Consider the following 23,992-nt stretch of genomic DNA (forward strand, 5'->3'; position numbering starts at 1 on the left):
TTTTTTTCAGTGATGCTATCTGTAATTTTGTTATCTGCAATGATTCTTCCCTTCGAGGGCAGCCCATTATCTTCAATCCTGATTTTTTTGTGGAGAAACTCCGACATGAGAAACCTGAGGTGTTCACCGAGTTGGTGGTCAGCAATATCACGAGGCTCATCGACTTACCTGGAACTGAGTTGGCTCAGCTGATGGGGGAAGTGGACCTTAAGTTGCCTGGTGGGGCCAGCCCAGCACCGGGATTCTTCCGGTCTCTGATGTCTCTCAAGCGGAAGGGTAGGGGATGTGTCTGTGAAGGGTGGGCAGGTCTCAGCTGCTCCCTGGGCTTTATTCCTAACATCTGCACATTCACTGAGTTGCTGTTATTTAAAGTATTTTTTGGTCATTTTTCTCATTTTCATAAGTAGTAAAATCTTAAGTAATAGTAATAAAAAATTTTAAAAAATAGATAAATTAAAGCAAGTATATCAGTCCCTGAGAGAGATGACATGATTTAGTTTAGGTAGTTATCAGAGGCACCTTGATTTTCATGCCCTATGACATAGCTGGAGAGTAAAGAATGAACATTAAAAAAAATTTTTTTTTAATGGTTATTTATTTTTGAGAGAGAGAGAGAGAGAGAGAGAGAGAGAGACCATGCGAGCGGGAGAGAGGCAGAGAGAGAGGGAGACAGAATCCAAAGCAGGCTCCAGGCTCTGAGCTGTCAGCACAGAGCCCGACATGGGGCTTGAACCCACAGACGGTGAGATCAGGACCTGATCCGAAGTTGGACGCTTAACCAACTGAGCCACCCAGGCGCCCCAAGAATGAACATTTTTTTATTGCAGTTCTCAAATGTTTTCATTCTATGGAATGCTTTGATAAGGCATTATCAAAGAGCTATGAGTCACCCAAAATAAAAGCCTCCCTAGAAAATAAATTGTAGCACTACTTTCGATAAGATACTAAGAGGTACTATTTCATTTTATTAAACATAAGAAAATCATTTAAGGTAGAGAAAAATGTTTAAATATGACAATAGATTAGACCCTATACTCTAGTGGATAGTCTGTCATACTTTGACAATCATGGCTCTAAGTTCTATTTTTTATTTTTAAGCTAATTATCAACAGGCTAAGTATTGTTACTTAAGAAGATAGTTTTTGCCTTCAGGGAACCTACAGTTTAATCTTAAACATTCAGAGTTGATTGAGAGTTGTTGCATTTTTGGGGGCACTAACAGCTTTAAGGTTTTTGTTTACTGAACCTGTGAAAACATTTGCTGGATTGTTATGTAGGATGCTTGAGTGGTTTTAAGAATGATGATTTTGTACTATTTGTGGAAAATATAGCCTTGTCCTGTTGTATATTTTTTTAGAAAAAGGAGTGGTATTTGGATCCCCATTGACGGAAGAAGGCATTGCCCAGATATACCAACTGATTGAGTATCTACACAAAAGTAAGACTACTCAGGATTTTGTTGTTCTGTGTTAATGAAGAGTTGTCAGTTTTGTATGAACTTCCTTGAGTTAGTAGGTGCTAATGAACATAAGACACTAACCGATTATAATTTTAGGTGGCATGTTTCTAAATATATTTCTTCTTAAATTTCTTTTCAGAGAGAATTTGTTTTAAAAAATTTTTAATATTTATTCATTTTTTGAGAGATAAGAGTGTGAGTGGGGGAAGAGCAGAAAGAGAGGGGGACCCAGAATCTGAAGCAGGCTCCAGGCTCTGAGCTGTCAGTACAGAGCCTGACGCGGGGCTTGAATTCACAAACTGCGAGATCATGACTTAGCTGAAGTCAGAGCTTAACCGACTGAGCCACATGGGTGCCCCTAGGCACCCCTATTTATGACTTATTTATGTGGGGCACTGTGGTAGGAGCTAGAGCAGAGGTTGTAAACCAATAATGTAAGGACTTGCGTCCTCTATGTTCATGTGTTGTTTGCTTGGCAAACTATTAAAATAAAAATAAAATTAGTTACTGGTGGAAGTCCAGGTTTTCAAAATTCTTTTGGTATAGGAAGATCTAGCATCCTGGGGCCCCCACTTGGATACAATCAACTGGAGCACAGCTATGTGCTCTCCAGTTTGTTTTGGTTCCTATTCATTCATTTACTGTTACCTGCCCGCCCTTGTAGGCATTTGAACTTGAACCCCTGAATTAGGAGGCTATACAAAGATAAATATATACCTCAACTGAAAATATGAACTTTTATGCTTCTTCTAGATCAGACCAAAACTATAATTCCGCCCCCTTCCCCCTTTTAAATCCTCTTAGGTTAGCTTAGAACCTAGTTGGCAGGGGAGAACAGTTTAGTTGCGATGATCCTAAGCTTCTAGGAATCTCAGACTGAAAGGTGATCTGACAGGTTAGAGTTCTAATTTCTGGGACAGTGCAGAGACTCCAAATTCATTTTGGGCTGGGAAACCATTTACAGGGGCAACACACTTCCACAGATGAATTCAGCACCTCTAAACAAAGTCTGGGATGGCCAAAGGGAAGGGGACTTCTGGAAGATTTGGCTTTCTTCCCACATATTTTTCAAGCTCATTCTAATCATTGTTCAGGTTAAATTCAGTCTCCAGATGTGCCTGAGGCAGACCATGTCCAGGTGCTCAGGGATGTTCAGATAAGTCTCCTCAAGGGCCAGTAGATTCTAAACTTCTCTGGGAAAATGGTGGTGGTGGTGGTGGGGTAATCTCCTTCAAGGTGTTTATAAAGGGTCCTTCAAGTGTAAAGTAGTCTTCTAGATCAATTGTTTCAATTGTAATTTCTCTTTTTGCTTCCTTTTTGCATGTCTTCTGTTCTTTTTCCATGCTAAACAGACTTGAGAGTAGAGGGTTTGTTTAGAGTACCAGGGAATAGTGTCCGACAGCAGATTTTAAGAGATGCTCTCAATAATGGAACTGATATTGACTTGGAATCAGGGGAGTTTCATTCAAATGATGTTGCTACCTTGCTGAAGATGTTTCTAGGAGAGTTACCTGAGCCGCTGCTGACTCATAAACATTTCCATGCACACCTCAAAATTGCTGGTGAGTATAGGAGGTGAGAAGGAGATGTAAATGAATACATTTCTTTTAGTTGAGTAAAGTTGTTTGGAATTTTCTGTTGTTTGTAACCCACACTAATACTTCCACCAAAATTGGTTAAGAATTCATGGTATTTGGGGCTCTCTGGGTGGTATTGGCCAGTTTAGTTTTAATCAGGTGTTTTTCTTGCTAAATCAGCTTCTTTGAAAATAAAATCTGGATTTTATTTATTTTTGTATCTCTGATAGATCCTAGCATTGTGCTTTGAACATTTTAGTTGCTCAATAAATGAATGCTTTTCATTGGATTGATTCACATACCTGAGATGGTTATAGGTTTGCTATATTTACCTTGGCTTGAGGCATTTGCTAATATTAAGTATTATTATGCCTCAGTTGAGATCATCTCTAATCTTGGAGACTTGTTTTTTGAAAATAATTTTGTTTTCTAAATAGGCAATACATTCACATGGTTCAAAATTCAAAAGATTTAAAAGTATAGAGTGAAAAGCCTCTCTCCTGCCCCTGTCCCCCAGTACCCAGATTTTCTTCCTGGAGGCAACCATTGCTATTGATTTCTTATGTGTCCTTCCAGAGGTATTTTATACATTTACAAACAAATACTTACATATATTCTTTTTCTCTCTTTTAGGTATTGGTAGTGGTAGGGTATTATATACATGGTTCTGTGGTTTGCTTTTTTCACTTGATATATCTTGGAGGATGTTCCATTTTCAGCTCATATTTACCTCATTCTCTTTTATGTCTGTATGGTAGGGAATTCATTCTTGAATTGCACAGCTGTTAGGCTGCTATAGGCTCTAAGCGCACATGACATCAAAATCTATACTGCACTTACTTGGTTTTCTGCCCTTGGGTATTTTCCTCTTTCTTTTAATTTTAAGTAAAATATAAGATTATTTTTTCTGTTGAATAATTTTTACTACTTAAAAAACTAGCTTTGAATTTCTAACCTCTAATTAAGATTAGATTTTCTTTTTAGCACTCTCAGGACATTCAGGTTATACAAATGAGTAAATGTTATTAAAACGTTGTATAACTTTATAATTATTTTGGAGAGAAATAAACTTGGATCTTGAAAAAGATATGGAAAATATTGGTACGTTTTTTATAAGTGTTAATATGAAGAATGTTCGTTCCGTTTACTTTGAGTTAATTTAGTGCCATACTTGAAATCCTCCGCTCCACCACCCGTGACTCACACTTCTTTGCAATCATATTGAGGTGTGGCACAGTTGTAGCATTTGATATGCTTTGCTGATAACTGGAAGGTATTTTTGTTTTTGGTTTCATATTAACAAGGAATAGTTTCTAGAAATAATACCTGCCTTTCCTAAACTTGGATTTATTATTGAAGTTAAATAGTTTAAACAACATACTATTTTTGGGTCTATATGATTTATATCCAAATGGTTATTTGCATTGTTTGAAATTCTGATTATCCAGGGGACTGTTTTTATTGATAACCTATGTAGCCTCTTAGGGGAGAAACAGTGATTCTGATGTCATGAGGAGCTCCTAGATTATCCTGTTATCAGGGCATAATTCACTCTCATATTTCTTTCCCTGTGTGAGGAAAAGTGAAGAGGGTGGCATTATCAAAGATCTTTTTGGACATGTTTTCATCTCTCTGTATAGCTAAGAATATATACCTATGAGTAGAATTGCCAGGTCATATGGTAACGCTGTGTTTAGCTTTTTGAGGAACTGACAAACTGTTTTCCAAAGTGTACCATTTTCCATTCCCACCAGCAATGTAGGAGGGTTTAATTTTCTCAACATTTTTGCCAACACTTGTTATTTTCAGTTTTTTGGGTTATAGCCATACTAGGAGGTATGAAGTAGTGTCTCATTGTGGTTTTAATTTACATCGCACTGATAGCAAATAAAACAGAGTATACAAGTGCTTATTGGCCATTCATATATCTTCTTTGGAGGACATTTATTCAAATATTTTGCCCATTTAAACCATAAGAGACTCTTAAATACAGAGAACAAACTGAGGGTTGATGGGGGGTGGGGGAGAGGGGAAAATGGGTGATGGGCATTGAAGAGGGCACTTGGGATGAGCACTGGGTGTTGTATGTAAGCCAATTTGACAATAAATTATATTTAAAAAAAACCCAAATGTTTTGCCCATTTAAAAATTTTGGTCTTTTTATTATTGAACTGTATTGACACTATTTGTTATTATATTTTGCTCTAAGTTCTGTTTATGCCTGATTCTTTTTTCTTCTTTTCTTTTAAGTTTATTTATTTATTTTGAGAGGGAGATAATGAATGGGGGACAGGGACAGAGAGAGAGAGAGGGAGAGAGAGGATCCCAAGCAGGCTCTCAGTCAGCACAGAGCCCAACATTGGACTCGAACTCACAAATTGTGAGATCATGACCTGAGCCCAAATCAAGAGTCGGACGTTTAACCGACTGAGCCACCCAGGCGCCCCTTTCTTCTTCTTCTTTTTTTTTTTTTTTTTAATTTTTTAAATGTTTACTTATTTTTGAGAGAGAGACAGAATGTGAGCTGGGGAGGGGCAGAGAGAGAAAGGGAGACACAGAATGTGAAGCAGGCTGCAGGCTCCAGGCTCTGAGCTGTCAGCACAGAGCTCGATGCAATGCTGGAACCCACAAACTAGAGATCGTGACCTGAGCTGAAGTTGGACGCTTAACTGACTGAGCCCCCCATGCACCACATCTTTCTTCTCATTTTGATTGGAGTTCAGGGGAGGATAATAGTAGACATGTTGATTTTTCTTGCTTGTATTTTCTCCGTCCTTTGCGATTGTTTCTTTTGTCCTCAAGATTTGATGCAGTTTGATGATAAAGGAAACAAGACCAATGTGCCAGATAAGGAGCGGCAAATTGAGGCTCTCCAGTTGCTCTTCCTCATTCTCCCTCCACCTAATCGTAACTTGCTGAAGTTATTGCTTGATCTCCTGTACCAGACAGCAAAGAAACAAGACAAGAATAAGATGTCTGCTTATAACCTTGCCCTTATGTTTGCACCCCATGTCCTGTGGCCGAAAAATGTGAGTGTTGGGGGGACGAGCAAAGAGTGCTTGGTTTTCTTGGGCTGGTCCTAATCCTCTGGCTGTATCTTGGTGAGGTTATCAAGGGTCCAAGGTCTACTCTTCAGCTTTACAAGGTTAGGGACATACTTTATTAATTCGTTTAAGAGTCACCTAACATGAGGGGCCAATTCCTGTTAACCTCATGTGTAAATCAATCTCTGATAAAGCTGAAAGACATTTATTAGTGGAAGCTTTTAGTGGAAAATTATAGCTACTAACTAAAATAGAATATTTGTTTTGGCTGGCCAATATATATGCCTTCTTGAGAAATCAAATTGATATCTGAAGATTGAATGGCATAAATTTAGACTAGAGCCATACAGTTTTACTGGATAATGTCACTAAGCCCTCAGGTAAGATGATAGAGCAATCCTTCCTTATCCTAACCCTTCTATTTCCTGTAGATATGCTCTCCTTGGATAAAGCTGAATGTGTTTTTTATTACTGAGACCATGGCTTTCTCAGTGACTTACATGAGAAATAAATTATTAAATGTCTTTTGAACTAATTTTTGACCTGGAGGTGTATAGCTTTCTATTCCTGCACATTCATAATATAAGTTTTATTGCATATTGGAATTGGAGCCAGAACACTTGGGTTGGAAGCTGCAAACCAGCTATGTTATCTGTGTCCTTTACCCTTGTTATGCTTAGGCTCTTCCTCTGTAAACTGGGCGTAAATTAGTATTTTATCACTTATAAGGTTGTTGGAAGATAATAGAAGTAGATAGGATGATAGGATATGGTGATTTATAAAAGGTTTTTGGGATTATAAGAAATGAGAAAAGGAGGGTTAAGGAGAGCACTTGTGGATACCTGATTGGCTCAGTTGGTAGAGTGTACGACTCTTGATCCTGGGGTTGTGAGTGCCAGCCCCACCCGTGTTGGACTCCTTGGGCTCATAGAGTTTACTTTATTTATTTAAATTTTTTTTTAAACATTTATTTATTTTTGAGACAGAGAGAGACAGAGCATGAACGGGGGAGGGTCAGAGAGAGGGAGACATAGAATCTGAAACAGGCTCTGAGCTGTCAGCACAGAGCCCGACGCGGGGCTCGAACTCACGGACCGAGAGATCATGACCTGAGCCGAAGTCGGCCGCTTAACGGACTGAGCCACCCAGGCGCCCCTCATAGAGTTTACTTTAAAAAAAAAAAAAAAAAAAAAAAGGAGAACATTTGTGTGGAACATTTTACCTAGCAAGTAACTAGTGAAAAAATGTAGTGTTCCAGGCTAGGAAGAACCCCACCCCACACAAAGGTGGGGGTGGGGTAAGAAGAAAAGGACACACTAACATTTGTCCATATTAAGGAGATCAAGCCTCCTAATGAGTTTTTTGTTGTTTTTTTTTGTTTAAGTTTATTAATTTAGAAAGAGAGTGCAAGCAGGGGAGGGGCAGAGAGAGAGAGAGAGAGAGAGAGAATGAGAATCTCAAGCAGGCTCTGTGAGAACCTGACGTGGGGGCTCAAACCCATGAACTGTGAGATCACGACCTGAACCGAAATCAAGAGTTGGATGCTTAACTGACTGAGCCACCCAGGTGCCCCCTAATGAAAAATTTTAATAATTAAAAAAATTATTTTTATTTATTTTGAGAGAGAGAGAGTGCGAGCAAATGGGGGAGGGTCAGAGAGAGAGAGAGAGAGAGAGAGAGAGCAAGTGGAGGAGGGGCAGTGAGAGAGGTAGAGACTCTCAAGCAGGCTCTGCACTGCCCTCACAGAGCCCACTTCGGGGCTCGATCTCACAAACTGTGACATAATGACCTGAGCTGAAATCAGGAGTTGGTCACTTAACTGACTGAGCCACCCAGGTGTTGCAATGAAAGAATTTTAGAACCAGTCAATTGATCTCATGAAAAAAGAGTGAGTAATCTGTGTCTATTAAAAGAAATGCTGGGGCACCTGGGTGGCTCAGTTGGTTAAATGTCCAACTTTGGCTTAGGTCATGGTCTCATTGTTCTTGAGTTTGAGTCCCACATCAGTCTCCCTGCTGTCAGTGCAGAGCCTGCTTTGGTTCCTCTGTCGCCTTCCCTCTCTGCCCCTGCCCTGCTCGTGTGCTTTCTCTTTCTCTCTCTCTCAAAAATAAACATTAAAAAAAAAGAAATATTAAGAGATCTTGGTTAAAGCAAACATATTAAGTAACAAAGATGCATGTTGAGGATGAGGGCTTTGGGATAGTAGAGATGGATACTCAAGTGCTTAAAAAACAGGAGAAATAAGAGAATCAGTGACCATTTGCGTTTTTAAGAAACAGATGTTACCTTTGGTATCAATTACTAGTGATGGTTTTCTTTCACCTTTGGAGAAACTCCAGTTTCTCTGAAGAGGCAGCGTCCCTGGTAGTTTGTACAGATTCTGTTCTTCCTGCCCATTTTGAATCCTAGACCAGATTTTCTTTATCAACACTGCTTGCATGTATAATTCTTTAGCAGAATTAGGAAATAAAGATTGGTTCTCATAGGTTCTTGTTGAGTTCAGGGACACATGGTTTCTTCTAGGTTATATGTCCAATCCAGTAGAAACTTGCTGAACTGAAAAGCCTTTCCAGAATCAAACACTATAGTATAGGCACCTTTGTTTGGGATAGAAACCCTTATACCTTTGAAAGAATAAGCTTATTGGTAAGTAAATGGAACATCTCTTCTACTTCTCAGCTCTTAATCCTCTTTTGGTTTCTTTCCCTATGAATAGGCCACTGCAAATGACCTTCAAGAGAATATCACAAAGTTGAACAATGGGATGGCTTTTATGATTAAACATTCCCAGAAACTTTTTAAGGTAGGTAAGGGATGGGATTTGAGTGGTAATAGGACAGGAGGTTGGAGCATGGTGGAATCCTCAGTAGGGCTACAAGGATGATTAATAAAAAAGTCTCTGCCTCGGACTTGAAACCAGATGGGACAGTGGCAAAACTCAGAACAACTAAGGTGGGGAGAAATAGTAAGGCACCTGGAGGCTGAGTAGGATAACTGGCCCCACCTGGGACACCCTTTTTCATGAAGGGCAGTTTGTACTGGCAGTTGAGTGAGTTTATTCTGTCTGCTTCCTGCCAGGAGAATTTTGAGGGTCTGACAGTCTGCTTTCATTTTGTACTCTTTGTCCCTTTTAGTCCACACTATCAATGTTTCTGCCCATATAACTTTTTCAACTTCGTGGTTCTGTGAATTTCAGAGGGATTCACTCCATTAGACAAAAACCACATATACAAATCTTTTGAAGACAAACCCTTCTCTCCCTTGGTCTCCTCCTGAGAAGGCTGAAGGACAATACCTTTAACCTTCCCAGAGGCCCTCTGGTCTGACTGAGAGGATCTTTATTCTTTTGAAAGGGTCCTTTGTGTGACTGAAAACTTTGACCTTTTGATGTTTTAAAAGATTTTATTAAAAAAAATTTTTTTTAATGTTTACTTTTGAGAGAGAGCAAGAGTGTGAGCGGGGAAGGGGCAGAGAGAGAGGGAGACACAGAATTCAGGCAAGCTCCAGGCTCTGAGCTGTCAGCACAGAGCCTGATGCAGGCTCGAACCCATGAACTGTGAGATCATGACCTGAGCCAAAGTCTGGTGCTTAACCAACTGAGCCACTCAGGTGCCCCTAAAGATTTTTATTTTATTTTATTTTATTTTATTTTATTTTATTTTATTTTATTTTATTTATTATTATTAAAAAATGTTTTTAAATGTTTATTTGAGAGAGAGAGAGAGAGAGAGAACAGGGGAGGGGTAGAGAGAGAGGGAGACACAGGATCCGAAGCAGGCTCTAGGCTCTGAGCTATCAGCACAGATATCGGGCTCGAACTCTTGAACCTCTAGATCATATCTGAACTGAAGTCGGTTCCTTAACTGACTGAGCCACCCAGGTGCCTCATTACTGTTTTGTTTTGTTTTTTTTTTAATTTATTTTTTATTTTTTTATTAAAAAAAAATTTTTTTTTCAACGTTTATTTATTTTTGGGACAGAGAGAGACAGAGCATGAACGGGGGAGGGGCAGAGAGAGAGGGAGACACAGAATCAGAAACAGGCTCTGAGCCATCAGCCCAGAGCCTGACGCGGGGCTCGAACTCACGGAGTGCGAGATCGTGACCTGGCTGAAGTCGGACGCTTAACCGACTGCGCCACCCAGGCGCCCCTTGTTTTGTTTTTTTAATGTTTATTTATTTTAGAGAGAGAGAGAGACAGCATGAGCAGGGGAGGGTCAGAGAGAGAGAGAGAGAGAGAGGGAGAGGGAGAGAGGGAGAGAGGGAGAGAGAGAATCCCAAGCAGGCTCTGCACTGTGAGCGTGGAGCCTGATGTGGGGCTCGAACTCACGAACTGTGAGATCATGACCTGAGCCAAAATCAAGAGTCAGATGCTTAACCAACTGAGCCACCCAGGCGCCCTGATGCTTCTAAGATTTTAACAAAAAGTTGTACAGTCATATCCTTGGCTTTTTCTTTAGAGCACACTTTCCTGATAGTGAATTTCTCAATTTTAGCATCTTGCCATCTGGAAGACTGAGAATTGAGAGAGAATTGACTAAGTACTTCATATAAGAGAAATCACACTTTTTGTGATTGGCTTATTTCACTTAGCATAATGTTTTCAAGATTCATCCATATTGTAGCACTTGTCAGAATTTCCTTCTTTTTTAAGGATGAGTAATATCCCTTTCATTGTATATACTGCATTTTGCTTATCATTTATCTGTTGAGGACACTTGGATTTCTCCCATGTTTTAGCTCTTGTGAATAATGCTGCTATGAACATGGATGTACAAATATCTTTTTTGAGACACTGCTTTCAATTCTTTTGGGTATACACCCAGAAGTGGAATTACTGGATCATGGTAATTCTAACAGAACTGCCATACTGTTTTTTTTCTTCTTTCATTTTTTTTTTTAATGTTGCTATTTTTTAAATTTAATGTTATTTAAATCCAAGTTAGTTAACATATAGTGTAATAATGGTTTCAGGAGTAGAATTTAGTAATGCATCACTTAAATATAACACCCAGTGCTCATCCCAACATGTGCCCTCCTTAATGCCCATCACCCATTTAGTCCATTCCCCTACTCAACATCCCTCTAGCAACCCTCAGTTTGTTCTCTGTATTTAAGAGTCTCTTATGGTTTCCCTCCCTCTCTGTTTTTATCTGTTTTTCTTCCCTTCCCCTATGTTCATCTGTTTTGTTTCTTAAATCCCACATATGAGTGAAATCATATGGTATTTGTCTTTCTCTGCCTGACCTATTTCACTTAGCATAATACATTCTAGTTCCATTCATGTTGTTGCAAATGGCAAAATTTCATTCTTTTTGATCACCGAGTAATATTCCATTGTATATTATACCACATCTTCTTTATACATTCATCAATTGATGGACATTTGGACTCTTTCCATAATTTGGCTCTTGTTGATAGTGCTGCTATAAACATTGGGTTTTATGTTCCTCTTTGAATCAGCATTTTTGTATCCTTTAGATAAATACCTAGTAGTGCAGTTGCTGGGTCATAGGGTAGTTCTATTTTTAATTTTTTGAGGAACCTCCATAGTGTTCTCCAGAGTGGCTGCACCAGTTTGCATTTCCACCAGCAGTGCAAAAGTGTTCCCCTTTCTCTGCATCCCTGACAACATTTATTGTTACCTGCCTTATTAATTTTAGCCATTCTGACAGGTGTGAGGTGGTGTTGAGCATCTTTTCATGTGTCTGTTATTTGGATGTTTCTTTGGAAAAGTGTCTGTTCATGTCTTTTGCCCATTTCTTCACTGGATTATTTGTTTTTTAGACATACTTCTTTCTTTCTTTCTTTCTTTCTTTCTTTCTTTCTTTCTTTCCATCTTTCTTAATTTTTTTTTAACGTTTATTCATTTTTGAGAGACAGAGACAGAGCACGAGTGGGGGAGGGGCAGAGAGAGAGGGAGACACCAAATCTGAAGCAGGCTCTAGGCTCTGAGCTGACAGCACAGAGCCCGACATGGGGCTTGAACTCACGAACTGCGAGAGCATGACCTGAGCCGAAGTTGCACACTTAACCTTCTGAGCCACCCAGGGGCCCCCAGGCATATTGTTTTCTATAGTGGCTGTATTCATTTTACATTCCCTCCAGTGACGTACAAGGGTTCCCATTTCTTCACATCCTCACGAATACTTATTTTTTATTTTTTGGTAGTAACTATGAGGTGGTATCTCATTGTAGTTTTGATTTGCATTTCCCTAATGATTAGTGAGATGTTGAGCATCTTTCATGTGCTTATTGCCTATCTTCTTTGAAGAAATGTTGTTCAAGGCCTTTGCCTATTTTTGAATTGGGTTTTTTTGTTGTTGAGTTGTAGGAGTTCTTTATACATTCTGATTAGTAATCCCTTATAAGATATATGATGTGCAAATATTTCCTCCCATTCTGTGGGTTGCCTTTTTACTCAGGTGATAGTCTTGCTACACAAAATGTAAAAACTTCTGTGAAATTCCCCATTAGTTTATTTTTTTCCTTTTGTTGCCTGTGACTTTGATGTCATATGCAAGAAATCATTGCTAAATCCAATGCCATGAAGCTTTTGTCCTATGTTTTTTAAAAATAATTTTATAGTTTTAGGTCTTATATTTAGTTTATAAATCCATTTATAAACTAATATGGTGTTAGGTAAGTGTCTTTTTAATATGGTGTTTTTTAACTTTTTAATATGGTGTTAGGTAAGTGTCCAACTTTATTCTTTTGCTGTGGACATCCAGTTTTCCCAGCTCCATTTCTTGAAAAACTGTTCTTTTTCCATTGGATAGTCTTGGCATGCTTGTTGAAAATCATTTAAGGATTTATTTCTGGATTCTCTATTCAGTTGGTCTATATGTTTGTCTTTATACCAGTACCACACTATTTTGATGACTATAGCTTTGTAGTAAATGCAGGGTGTAAACATGGAGGCCTCCCTAGGATTTATTGACTACAAGGTGGTGAGTGATCCAGAGTCCGGAGTTTAGAAATGAAAGATCAGAATCTTAGGTTAAAAAACAAAGAGTCAGGGCTACATCAGGGGCTTTGGTGCCCAGGTCAAAGATTATCATCAGTTAGAGGTCAAGATCTAGATAAGTGAATTAGAATAGTAGTCAAAGGACAACAGGAGAAAAAATGATTTTTAATGATGAACAAAGATCTTTCAGACCTGTTCATTATATACTTCCTGTTGAGGGGAACAGCTAGTTCCAAAACATGCATTTATGGGAATAAGTAGAGAGGAGTTGTGATTATGAACAGTAAGGCAATTACTTGACTGTAGTTGTGAATCAAAATGGAGAGTTTCGGGGCGCCTGGGTGGCACAGTCGGTTAAGCGTCCGACTTCAGCCAGGTCACTATCTCGCGGTCCGTGAGTTCGAGCCCTGTCAGGCTCTGGGCTGATGGCTCAGAGCCTGGAGTCTGTTTCCGATTCTGTGTCTCCCTCTCTCTCTGCCCCTCCCCCGCCCCTCCCCCGTTCATGCTCTGTCTCTCTCTGTCCCAAAAATAAATAAACGTTGAAAACAAAAAAAAACAAAATGGAGAGTTTCTAGGTGCAGTTCCTAATAGAACTCTCCTTCATTGAATTTTCTTGTTACTATTGCTATAGGATTAACTTTTCATAGTCCACCACTCACAAGTTAAAAGAGAAGTGGGATCTCAGAGATCTCACTGCACCCCACGGTTTTTAGCCTTTTTACTTCTGATCTCTTTACCTGTGGAATCCATTCTCCCTTGTGCATGCTTCAGTGTACATAGTTCAAGTATACAATGAGGTTGTACTTAACTATTTTAAGGATTTTAAGTGACTTAACACAAATTTGTTATCTTACAGTTCTGTAGGTCGTAAGTCTACGGGAGTCTCACTCGTCTAAAATCAAGGTTGGCAGGGATGCTTTCATTTCTGGATATTCTAGGAGAGAATTTATTTATTTGCCTTCTCCATCTTCCAGAGATTGCCCACATTCCTTGGCTTATGGTCCCCTTCGTCTATCTTCAAGGCTAGCAATGTTGTATCTCTCTGTTATTCCTAACTACGGCTGGGAATGGTTCTCTGCTTTTAAGGACCCATCTGAATAACCTAGTTAATCTCCCCATTGCAAGGTTCTTAACTTAATCACACCAGCAAAGTCCTTTTTACCATGTAAGATAACATATCACTGTGAAGGATTTTGAGAATAGAAATCACACAAATCTTAGAGATAAAACAAGAGTATGGGCTCCTGGATGTAATTCAGCTTGGTACAGTTCTAATTAATAGACCCTTTCAAACAGTCTGTTTTTACTCTACCTTTTCCTTATATAGATTCCTGTTTCAGCTCCCCATCTTTGGGGTTTTGATTCTTGTTTGCTACTTTACCTTTGTTTCCAGACTAGTGTGAGCACTCTTTGAGCCTCTGTTGATCTTTGAAGGAGAGAAAAAACATTTCTTTTGAGATTTTAGTCTTTAGTCTCTCCTCTTTGATACTCACATCAGAACTGTTGTCTTTATGGGCATCTGCTTTACCACTTTGGCTAATTAGGTTCTTTCCTGAGCTTTTCCTTTGGATGAAAAATGGTCGATTGTTCTGTGTGCTCTATCACTTATTCTGAGGTCCTATTGTACCCCCGGTTTGTTGTTCTTGTGCTTTGTTGTGTCTTCTTCTTCTCAGGCTTCTTTGGGTGGAGTTTTTACCTCCTAATCCTCAGATTCTGTGTTCTTTGTATTTTTTTCCTTAAAATCCCTCCTATTTCTAGTTCTGTCTTCTATTATCAGTCCCTCTGACCCAATCTGGTTTTATGTCTCCCTAACACGAGTCACAACATCTTTTCCTAGGGACTTATAATGATATACAATTAAGGCCAATTCCCATTTTATGTGAGAAGTCCTTTGTTGATTCCCTCTGAACTGTAAAATACTTAACACCTCCAGATTTTCATTTAAACCCATCTGCTTCTGTCTCCCTTTCTGGATATGTCTTAAGCTCATAGTATCTTTTGGGGGCAGGGATTTTTTTTTTTTAAATTTAAAAATTAAAAAAAAATAATCTCACACCCAATGTGGGGCTCGAAGTCACAACCCCGAGATCAGGAGTCACATGCTCCACCAATTGAGCCAGCTAGGTGCCCCAGGTTTTTGTTTTTTTTGTTTTTTTTGTTTTTAAATGAAGTTTATAGAATAGGTGGAGTGGGTTCTGTCATATTCTTGTTTGGAGGAAATTTCCTTTGGTTTTGAGCTCTGCTTTATAGTTTAGCAAGGTAGAAATTAAACAAGATATCATAATGTTTTTGTCACAAGAGTCTTCTTAAAACTTTGTTATGAAGTTTTTCAAATACAGATAAAAGGTGAAAGAGTAAAACAGTGAACACTCATATAACTGTCAGATTCAACAAATGTTACCATTTGCCATATTTGCTTTTTTTTTTTACTCTATATATTTATGCTTTTTTTGGTGTTTGTTTTTGGCTGAACCCCTGACAGTAAATTGCAGACATGATACTTCACATCTAAGTACTTAAGCGTACATCTCCTAAGAATGAGAACATTGTCCCAATAGTCACAGTACCATTATCATGTCTAAGAAAATTAATGAGGATTTCATATTAGCTAATATTCAGTACAGATTCAAATTTCCCCATTTATCCTAAGAATGTATTTCATAGCTGCTGTTTTTAATAACATATACTAATCGAGGTTCATATATTGCCTTTGATTATTATGTCACTTTTAATCTGGAATAGTCCCTATGCTTTTTCTTCATGTCATGGACTTGTTGAAGTATTCAGGCCAACTGTGTTACAGAATATTCCATCTTCTAAATTTGTCTTACTGTTTTCTCAAGGTTATTTAACTTGTTCCTATGTATCCCTTTCTATGTAGTTCCTGTAAACTGTTAAGTTAGGTCTAGAGGCTTGATTAGATTCATATTAAGCATTTTTGGCAAAGATTTATAGGTGATGTTTGTGTATCTCCTATTGCATCATGTTGCATCACATTCAGAGGCACAGAATGTCAGATTGTCTCACCCTCAGTGATGCTAATTTTGCTAACTGCCACATCTCTTAATTACAAAGGTACATTTTCCCCTTTGCAATTAGTAAGTAACCTGCAGGATGATTACCTAATGTAATGATTTTAGCACCCATCTGTAATCCTGCTGGAATCTATGGTGATACTGGGTATACAAAATAGTGTTTTTCTAATTCTGTTTAATCTTTATTAGCTGACTTTTTCTTTCCTGTGGAGGAGAGCTTTCCTTTCCTCTGTTTCATTCTCTCTCTCTTTTTTTTTTAATGAATACCTCTATAGACTCATAGGTTTATAGTTATTCAAGGTGTTAGTCAATTTCAGTTGTTAATTTTAATTTTCAAATTGCCTCAGATTTGGCCAGTGACAGCCCTTGCCAGCTCTTCCTGCTGTCTTTTTGACAGGACTCCATTAGTCTGAGTGTTTCCTTCCTGGCATAAAATGTCCCCAGCTCACTTTGCATTTGCTCTGCCCTGGGCCTGGAATCAATTATTTTCTTTAAGGAGCCCTGTTTTTTTTTTTTTTTGAGTGACCCTAGATATACTCATTGTTTCTGGGGTGTCATTGCTTTCTAGGCTCTTTGAGGGCAGGAAGTAGATTAAAAATTTTTTTAAAAGCAACTATTAGTTCATATTAGTATCTCCAATTCAGATTTATCATTCCAGAGCTTTTTCTTGATTTCTTTTACTTTGTATCTGTTTTCAGTCATTGCAAATTCAAGATTTTAGTAGCATTTATATGCTATTTGCTTTATCCTACAATATATAAAATATCAACACATAAAAAATTAGTTTTAAAAATACACGTATATAAACATGCTGGTGTAAGTTTAAGATTCCCTTATAGTTCCTTTTCCCTAGAATATATCTCACTCAGGATGTATAATTAGAATACAGTTGTTTTTTTTTTTAAATGTTTATTTATTTTTGAGAGAGGGCTAGAGCCCAAGCAGGGGAGCAACAGAGAGAGAGAGAAGGAGACACAGAATGCAAAGCAGGCTTCAGGCTTTGAGCTGTCAGCGTAGAGTCCTACGCGGGGCTCAAAATCATGAACCATGAGATCATGACCTGAGCCAAAGTTGGAATGCTTAACTGATGCCCCTAGAATACAGTTTCCAAAAGTTAGGTGGAATAATTGTTTTTCTGTGCTTATGTTGTCAATCATATACTCAGATATATTCATTTTTTTCCCTGTTTGTGTTCAGTTTAGGGTTTACCTTTATTTCCTTTTGGGTTTAAGTGTATTTTTTTTTGACTCTGTAGTATATTTACATGCTTCAAAAGCCCAACTACACAAAAGGGTATATACTTAGAGAAATCTCAGTCGTCTTCCTAACCATTTTCATTATTTTCTGGCTTATCCTTTTCTGGTTTATCTGGTTCCTTTTGTGTTTCTTTTTATAAAAACAAATAAGTGTGCATATGTATGTATGTTCCTATTTCCTTTTTCTTACATAGGTGCTTTATATACTGTTCCATGACTTTTCTCATTCAACAGTAGATCCTGGAAGTCATTCATATCAATTCATAAAGTGTTCTTTCCCTTACCCTCTCCCCTCTTTCGTTTTTAGTAACTAGATACTTGTGTGTTGTATGGATGTATAAAAATTCATTCAACCAGTTTTCTATTAAAAGACATTTAGGGGGCGCCTGGGTGGCTCAGTCCATTAAGCGTCCGACTTTGGCTCAGGTCATGATCTTGCGGTTTGTGAGTTCGAGCCCCGCGTCGGGCTCTGTGCGGACAGCTCGGAGCCTGGAGCCTGCTTTGGATTCTATGTCTCGCCCTCTCTCTGCCCCTCCCTGCTCACACTCTGTGTCTCTCTGTCTCAAAAATAAATAAAACATTAAAAAAAAAAGACATATAGGTTGTGTTTAATCTTTTTTTTTAAAGTTTACTTATTTCTTTTGAGAGAGTGTGTGAGTATGAGTGGGGGAGGGGGAGAGAGAGAGAGAGAGAGAGAGAGAGAGAGAGAGAGAGAGAGAATCTCAAGCAGACTTCATGCTCAGCATGGAGACCAACTTGGGGCTCGACCTCACAAATTGTGAGATCATGACCTGAGCCGAAATCAAGAGCTGGACACTTAACCCACTGAGCTACATAGGCAACCCCCTCTTTTTTTTTTTTTTTTTTTTTAAATGACAATTTAAATTGTGGCCAGGGGGAAAGTAACCATTCTGAAATATGTCCAGAGTGGTTTTTTTTTTTTTAATGTTTATTTATTTATTTTGCTAGACAGAGAGTGAGCGTGAGTAGTAGAGGGGCAGAGAGAGAGAATCCCATGCAGGCTCCATGCTCAGCACAGAGCCCAATGTGGGACTCAATGTCACGACCATGAGATCGTGACCTGAGCTGAAATCAAGAGTCAGAGGCTTAACTGACTTAACTAAGTAAGCCACCGAGGCGCCCCATATTTGATTTTTACATCTATAGTAGTGTCTTCTCAAAAACAGTTTTCCTATCAGATTTGTTGAAGTACCATTTTGGTGGCAAGAGAAAGGAAGCTATGGAATAGGGCATTTTGGGGATCTTTTGTTTTTCTTTCTTTTTTTTTAAATTTTCTTTTAAATGTTTATTTTTGTGAGAGAGAGAGGGTGTGCATGCACACTAGTCGGGGAGGGGCAGAGAGAGAGCGGGACATAGGATCCCCCTCTGACAGTAGACAGCAGACAGCCCAATGTGGGGTTCAAACTATGCTTAACTGACTAAGCCACCCAGGTGCCCCTGGGATCTTTTGTTTTTCAGAAGTAATCTGCTAGTCCTGTTATTTTGAGAGTCACTGTTTTTGTGGCCTGAAAGAAATTTAGATACTGCTAACCATTTGTTCTTGGTTTTCTCTTATATCCCGCCCAGGCTCCTGTTTATATTCGGGAATGTGCTAGATTGCACTATTTGGGCTCCAGATCTCAAGCATCAAAGGTAAGAATAGGAAATTGCTCTTAGCCTATTCAAGGAGAGAGTTAATTAAGATTAGTGGAGTTTAATTTTATTTACAAAAAAATTTTTTTTTAACATTTATTCGTTTTTGAGAGACAGAGAGAGACAGAGCGTGAGCAGGGGAGGAGCACAGAGGGAGGGAGACACAGAATCTGAAGCAAGCTCCAGGCTCTGAGCTGTCAGCACAGGGCCAGACGCAGGGCTCAAACTCATGGACTGCAAGATCATGACCTGAGCTGAAGTTGGATGCTTAACCAACTGAGCCACCCAGGCGCCCCCCCCAGATTAGTGGAGTTTTAAAACAGAGTGTGAGGGGTGCCTGGGTGGCTTACTTAGTTAAGTGTCCAACTCTTGATTTTGGCTCAGGTCATGTAATCTCATGGTTCAGGAGTTTGAGCCCCGCATGGGGCTCTGGGCTGACAGTGCAGAGCCTGCTTGGTATTCTCTCTCTCCCTCTCCTCTACCCCTCCCTCACTCGCACTCTCTCTCTCTCTCTCTCTCTCACTCAAAATAAATAAACTTTGAAAAAATAATAAAACAAAGTATGAAATAAAAATAAGCCATGGAAAATAAAATGTTAGTGTTATAGTTCAAAATTATCTAGTCAGTTTGAGATAAGGAAAAAGACGGAGAAGAAAGTTATGTATTGAAACAAAAGTGCCCCCTCCGCCCCCCGCAGTCTTCTTGTTTCCTTTCAGAGGTGCTCCACTGGTAGATGGTATCCTCTACATGTGAGTGATGGCATAGACTGCATGTTTGAAGTTTTTCATGAAGCCCCTATGCATTCTTACAGCATATGATATAAGCAGTCTGTAAATAGCAATGTATTAAATATTTTGCAGCAGTAAATTAGTTTTATATAATACATTCTTATTTCATGTTCAGTGGTAACACTCTACCAAATGTCTCAAACGCTTGAGACCACATGAGCTTAGAAAGCAAATGTGTGATGCTTATTAACAAGATTGCATATGATTATTGTGCTTTAAAACTGAGAAGTTTAAAAAACTTCACAAGTACTTTTTAACGATTTCTATTTAGTCTGTCTTGGTTAGAAACTTAAGCTGTCATCTTATGCTATTGTTCCTGCCTCTTCTTCAGTAAATATTTGGTGTGACCTGGAGGACAGTATATGAGTTCAACTAGTGTAAGTGGAGTTTGGTTTTTCTTAGAGAGTTGTTGCCATTCCTCCACCGCTGCAGTGTAGTTACCCCATCATGTTGTCATGTGTAGGAAAGAGCACCCAGCCAAGAGCCCGTGCACTTGGTCTCCAGGATGGGTTTGTCCCTTTTAATATCTAAATGACTTTAAACTTATAGCTTAACTTCAGTTTTTTCTTTTATCAAATAGGAATGATGATACTTTCCCTGCTTACCTCATAGGATAGCAGTGAGAGTTATATGCGATTAAAAGATGCTTTGAGGGGCGCCTGGGTGGCGCAGTCGGTTAAGCGTCCGACTTCAGCCAGGTCACGATCTCACGCTCCGTGAGTTCGAGCCCCGCGTCAGGCTCTGGGCTGATGGCTCAGAGCCTGGAGCCTGCTTCCGATTCTGTGTCTCCCTCTCTCTCTCTGCCCCTCCCCCGTTCATGCTCTGTCTCTCTCTGTCCCAAAAAATAAAAAAAAAAAAAAAAATAAATAAAACGTTGAAAAAAAAAGATGCTTTGAAAACTGAACTCTTATATAAATATAATTTTTGGTGGCAATATTCTAAATGAATTTAGGTTCTCTATGTAGGTCGTGGGAGTGGGCTGTTAATGTAGTCCATAATTAGCGATTTCTCTTCATCTGATAATTTTGTGTTTAGGTTTTTCTTATTCCTTGATTTAAGAGTGTACCATGTTCCCCATTTCTCCCCCCTCTTTTGTTCCAGGGTTGTGGGAACCTGAAAATAAGCTGGCAGGATACATTAATTCGCTTTTCTTTAAAATTTTCTCTAGGATGATCTTGATCTGATAGCTTCATGTCATACTAAGTCCTTCCAGCTGGCAAAATCTCAGAAACGGAACTGGGTTGATTCCTGCTCTCATCAGGAGGAGACCCAGCAGCGTACAGAAGAGGCATTGAGAGAGCTGTTCCAACACGTTCACAATATGCCAGAGTCAGCGAAGAAGAAACAGCTTATTAGACAGGTACCTGAAGGCAGGAAATGGTGACGGGCTTTAGGAATGTAGTCAAGGTTGTAGAATCACTAGGGAATACTGTTACAAATCTCGTTTAAGTTTTGGCTCGTATTGACCTACACTTGGCTTGGCCAAGGAAGCAAACTTGTCAGTGGAATCTCAGTGGCGGTGTCTATACTACTGCCCCACTAGGGAAGGGAGTAGAGGGAGGCTCTTGGATTTCTACAGTTAAACAGAAGGATCCAAGTGTAGTTAGAGTTTCTCTAATTTCGGTCATGTACCAAATATGCTGAGAGAGAACCAGCAGTTATACAATATATTGTTCCGGAGTTTAAATCCTTCAGATATTCTTGGCAAATAATTTAATCCTTTGGAATTCCAATTTCCTTGTTTGTAAAATGGTAATTGAAATGTCCGCGTTTCATGACTATAAACATTAGAAAGAATCTATGTAAAGTGGCTGGCATAGCAGAAAGCGGTAGCTCTTACTAATGAGTTGTTGGCAGTTAGGAAACACTATAAAGCGGGCCTGGCTTGATATTAGAAGGTAGGAATTCTGGTAGCTAAATTTGTTGATTTTGGAGCCGTGGGAACAAATTAGTGCTCTCATTTGCCATTTTGAGACTTGAAGTGTAGCAGGAGTAAATCCCAACGACTTGGTTAATTTCTTTCTCAGGAAATATATTTTGTCTCAATCCTCTTGAATTTTAGCTGAATAGGCAAGGTCAGCCTCTTGACTTCTTATTCAACTGGGACCTTCTTGAGGGAAGTCTGTGTTTTTACTTTTTTTTTCTATACCTAATCTCAAGCGTAGGGCCAGATATAACCAAGTGCTCAGAAAAAGTTGAACTGAGCTATTCTTAATAGTTGATAGAATCTTTTAAGAAAAGTTTTCTGTTACACTCTTTGAAGTTACTTTGAGATCTAGCAAATTGTGTTATGACTGGAATTTTCAGGGGTGTTGTCTGAGTATTCTCACAGATTCAGAGCACTGCAGTGATTTAATTCTTGATAGAAACTAAGACAGCAACTTAGGTAGGACAAGTGTAATGACTTTGTCATCAAGAATGCAGAGGGTTAAAGATAATATGAAGGAAAAAGCTAGCATCATTTTTGGTCTTTTTAGAAAAATAGGAAATTATAGAGAAGGTTAAGAAGAAAATAAATGACTCATCCCACCAGGGTTTACCTTTTTGGTATTTCTTTTCGTTTTTTTTCCTATGAATAAATTTTTACATAATTAGGAGCATACCACATACTTTCTTTATCTCTTTTACTAAACATTACAGCATAAGCATTTTCTCATGCATGCTTGCAAACTCCTTGCATACGTTTCAAATACTGCCATTTTGTTTTGTGGAAAGTATAATTTTACTATTTCCTGATTTTTCTCTGGTTATAAAAATAATAAATATTACTATAGAAACATTGAAACCTCCAGAAGAGTGTAAAGAAGAAAAATCACCTGTAATCATCCTGAGATAACCACCAATAAAAATTTGGGAGTATTTTCTTCTAGCGTTTCTTTCCATGAAATGTATTTGACATGTTTTTCTTTTGCTTGAGATCATAATATATATTCAGTTTTTATATTCCTGTCCTTTTCATTTAATATTATATCATGATCATTTTCTAGAGGCCGTGAACAAGGGCGTCTGGGTGGCTCAGTCGGTTGGGTGTCCGACTTTGGCTCGGGTCATGATCTTGCAGTTTGTGGGTTCAAGCCCCGCGTTGGGCTCTGCGCTGACGGTTTGGAGCCTGGAGCTTGCTTCGGATTCTATGTCTCTTTCTTTCTCTCTCTCTCTCTCTCTGTCTCTCAGAAACAAATAAATATTAAAAAAAAACAACAAAAAGGGTCGTGAGCATTTTTTTTTTTTAATATTTATTTATTTTTGAGACAGAGAGAGACAGAGCATGAACGGGGGAGGGGCAGAGAGAGAGGGAGACACAGAATCGGAAGCAGGCTCCAGGCTCCAAGCCATCAGCCCAGAGCCCGACGCGGGGCTCGAACTCACGGACCGCAAGATCGTGACCTGAGCCGAAGTCGGACGCTCAACCGACTGAGCCACCCAGGCGCCCCGGTCACGAACATTTTTAACACTTGCATAATATTTCATCACTTATATCTAATGTATATACAATTTGCCTAACATTGAACATGTTTGGGAAATAGGTTGTTTTTTAGCTTATACATTTTTGCTCATAGCTATTTTCATTGCAGAGTTTTTCCTAGAAGTGGAATGACCCAAGGATATGCTTTTTTTTTTTTTTTTTTTTTTTTTTGGGTGTAGCTTATAGCTATTAGGTCACTTTTTTTTAAAGTTTATTTATTTTTGAGAGAGAGTGTATGAGTGAGATGGGGCAGAGAGGGAGAGAGAGAATCCCAGGCAGGCTCTGCATTGTCTGTGCAGAGCCCAAAGTGGGGCTTGAACCCACGAACCGCGAGATCATGACCTGAGCTGAGTGGGGTGCCTAACTGAATAAGCCACCAAGGGGCCCCCCCTTTTTATTTTTAAAGTTTTTAAATTTATATTAGAGAAAGAGCACGGGAGTAAGGGAGGAGCAGCGAGAGAGGGGGACAGAGGATCTGAAGCGGGCTCTGCGCTGATAGCAGAGAGCCCAAGATGGGGGTTGAACCCATGAACTGTGAGATCATGACCTGGGCTGAAGGTGGATGCTTAACCAACTGAGCCACCCGGGTGCCCCTAGATCCCTTTTAATATATAGGTCTCTCTTTCTCTCCCCCCCTTTTCCCCCTAAAACATTGCCAAAGTTTGTTTGAATAATCTTAAATTCATTTGTTTATTTACTTATTTTTCATTTTTTTAATGTTTATTTAATTTTGAGAGAGAGAGAGAGAGAC

General features: G+C 39.0%; 1 protein-coding gene across 1 annotated transcript in view; it reads left to right on the forward strand.

Annotated features, from left to right (window-relative positions):
• ARHGAP19 (Rho GTPase activating protein 19) overlaps positions 1-23,992 on the forward strand; it is a 63,002-nt gene that overhangs the window by 26,638 nt on the left and 12,372 nt on the right. Inside the window, exons 2-8 of the mRNA XM_030334218.1 lie at positions 11-276; positions 1,358-1,438; positions 2,812-3,021; positions 5,839-6,065; positions 8,797-8,883; positions 18,925-18,990; positions 20,947-21,138. Coding sequence (XP_030190078.1) covers positions 11-276; positions 1,358-1,438; positions 2,812-3,021; positions 5,839-6,065; positions 8,797-8,883; positions 18,925-18,990; positions 20,947-21,138 — 1,129 coding nt within the window. The remainder of the gene's footprint in view (positions 1-10; positions 277-1,357; positions 1,439-2,811; positions 3,022-5,838; positions 6,066-8,796; positions 8,884-18,924; positions 18,991-20,946; positions 21,139-23,992) is intronic.

The sequence above is a fragment of the Lynx canadensis genome, chromosome D2, assembly GCF_007474595.2.
Source record: "Lynx canadensis isolate LIC74 chromosome D2, mLynCan4.pri.v2, whole genome shotgun sequence".
In the NCBI taxonomy this organism is placed as follows: domain Eukaryota; kingdom Metazoa; phylum Chordata; class Mammalia; order Carnivora; family Felidae; genus Lynx; species Lynx canadensis.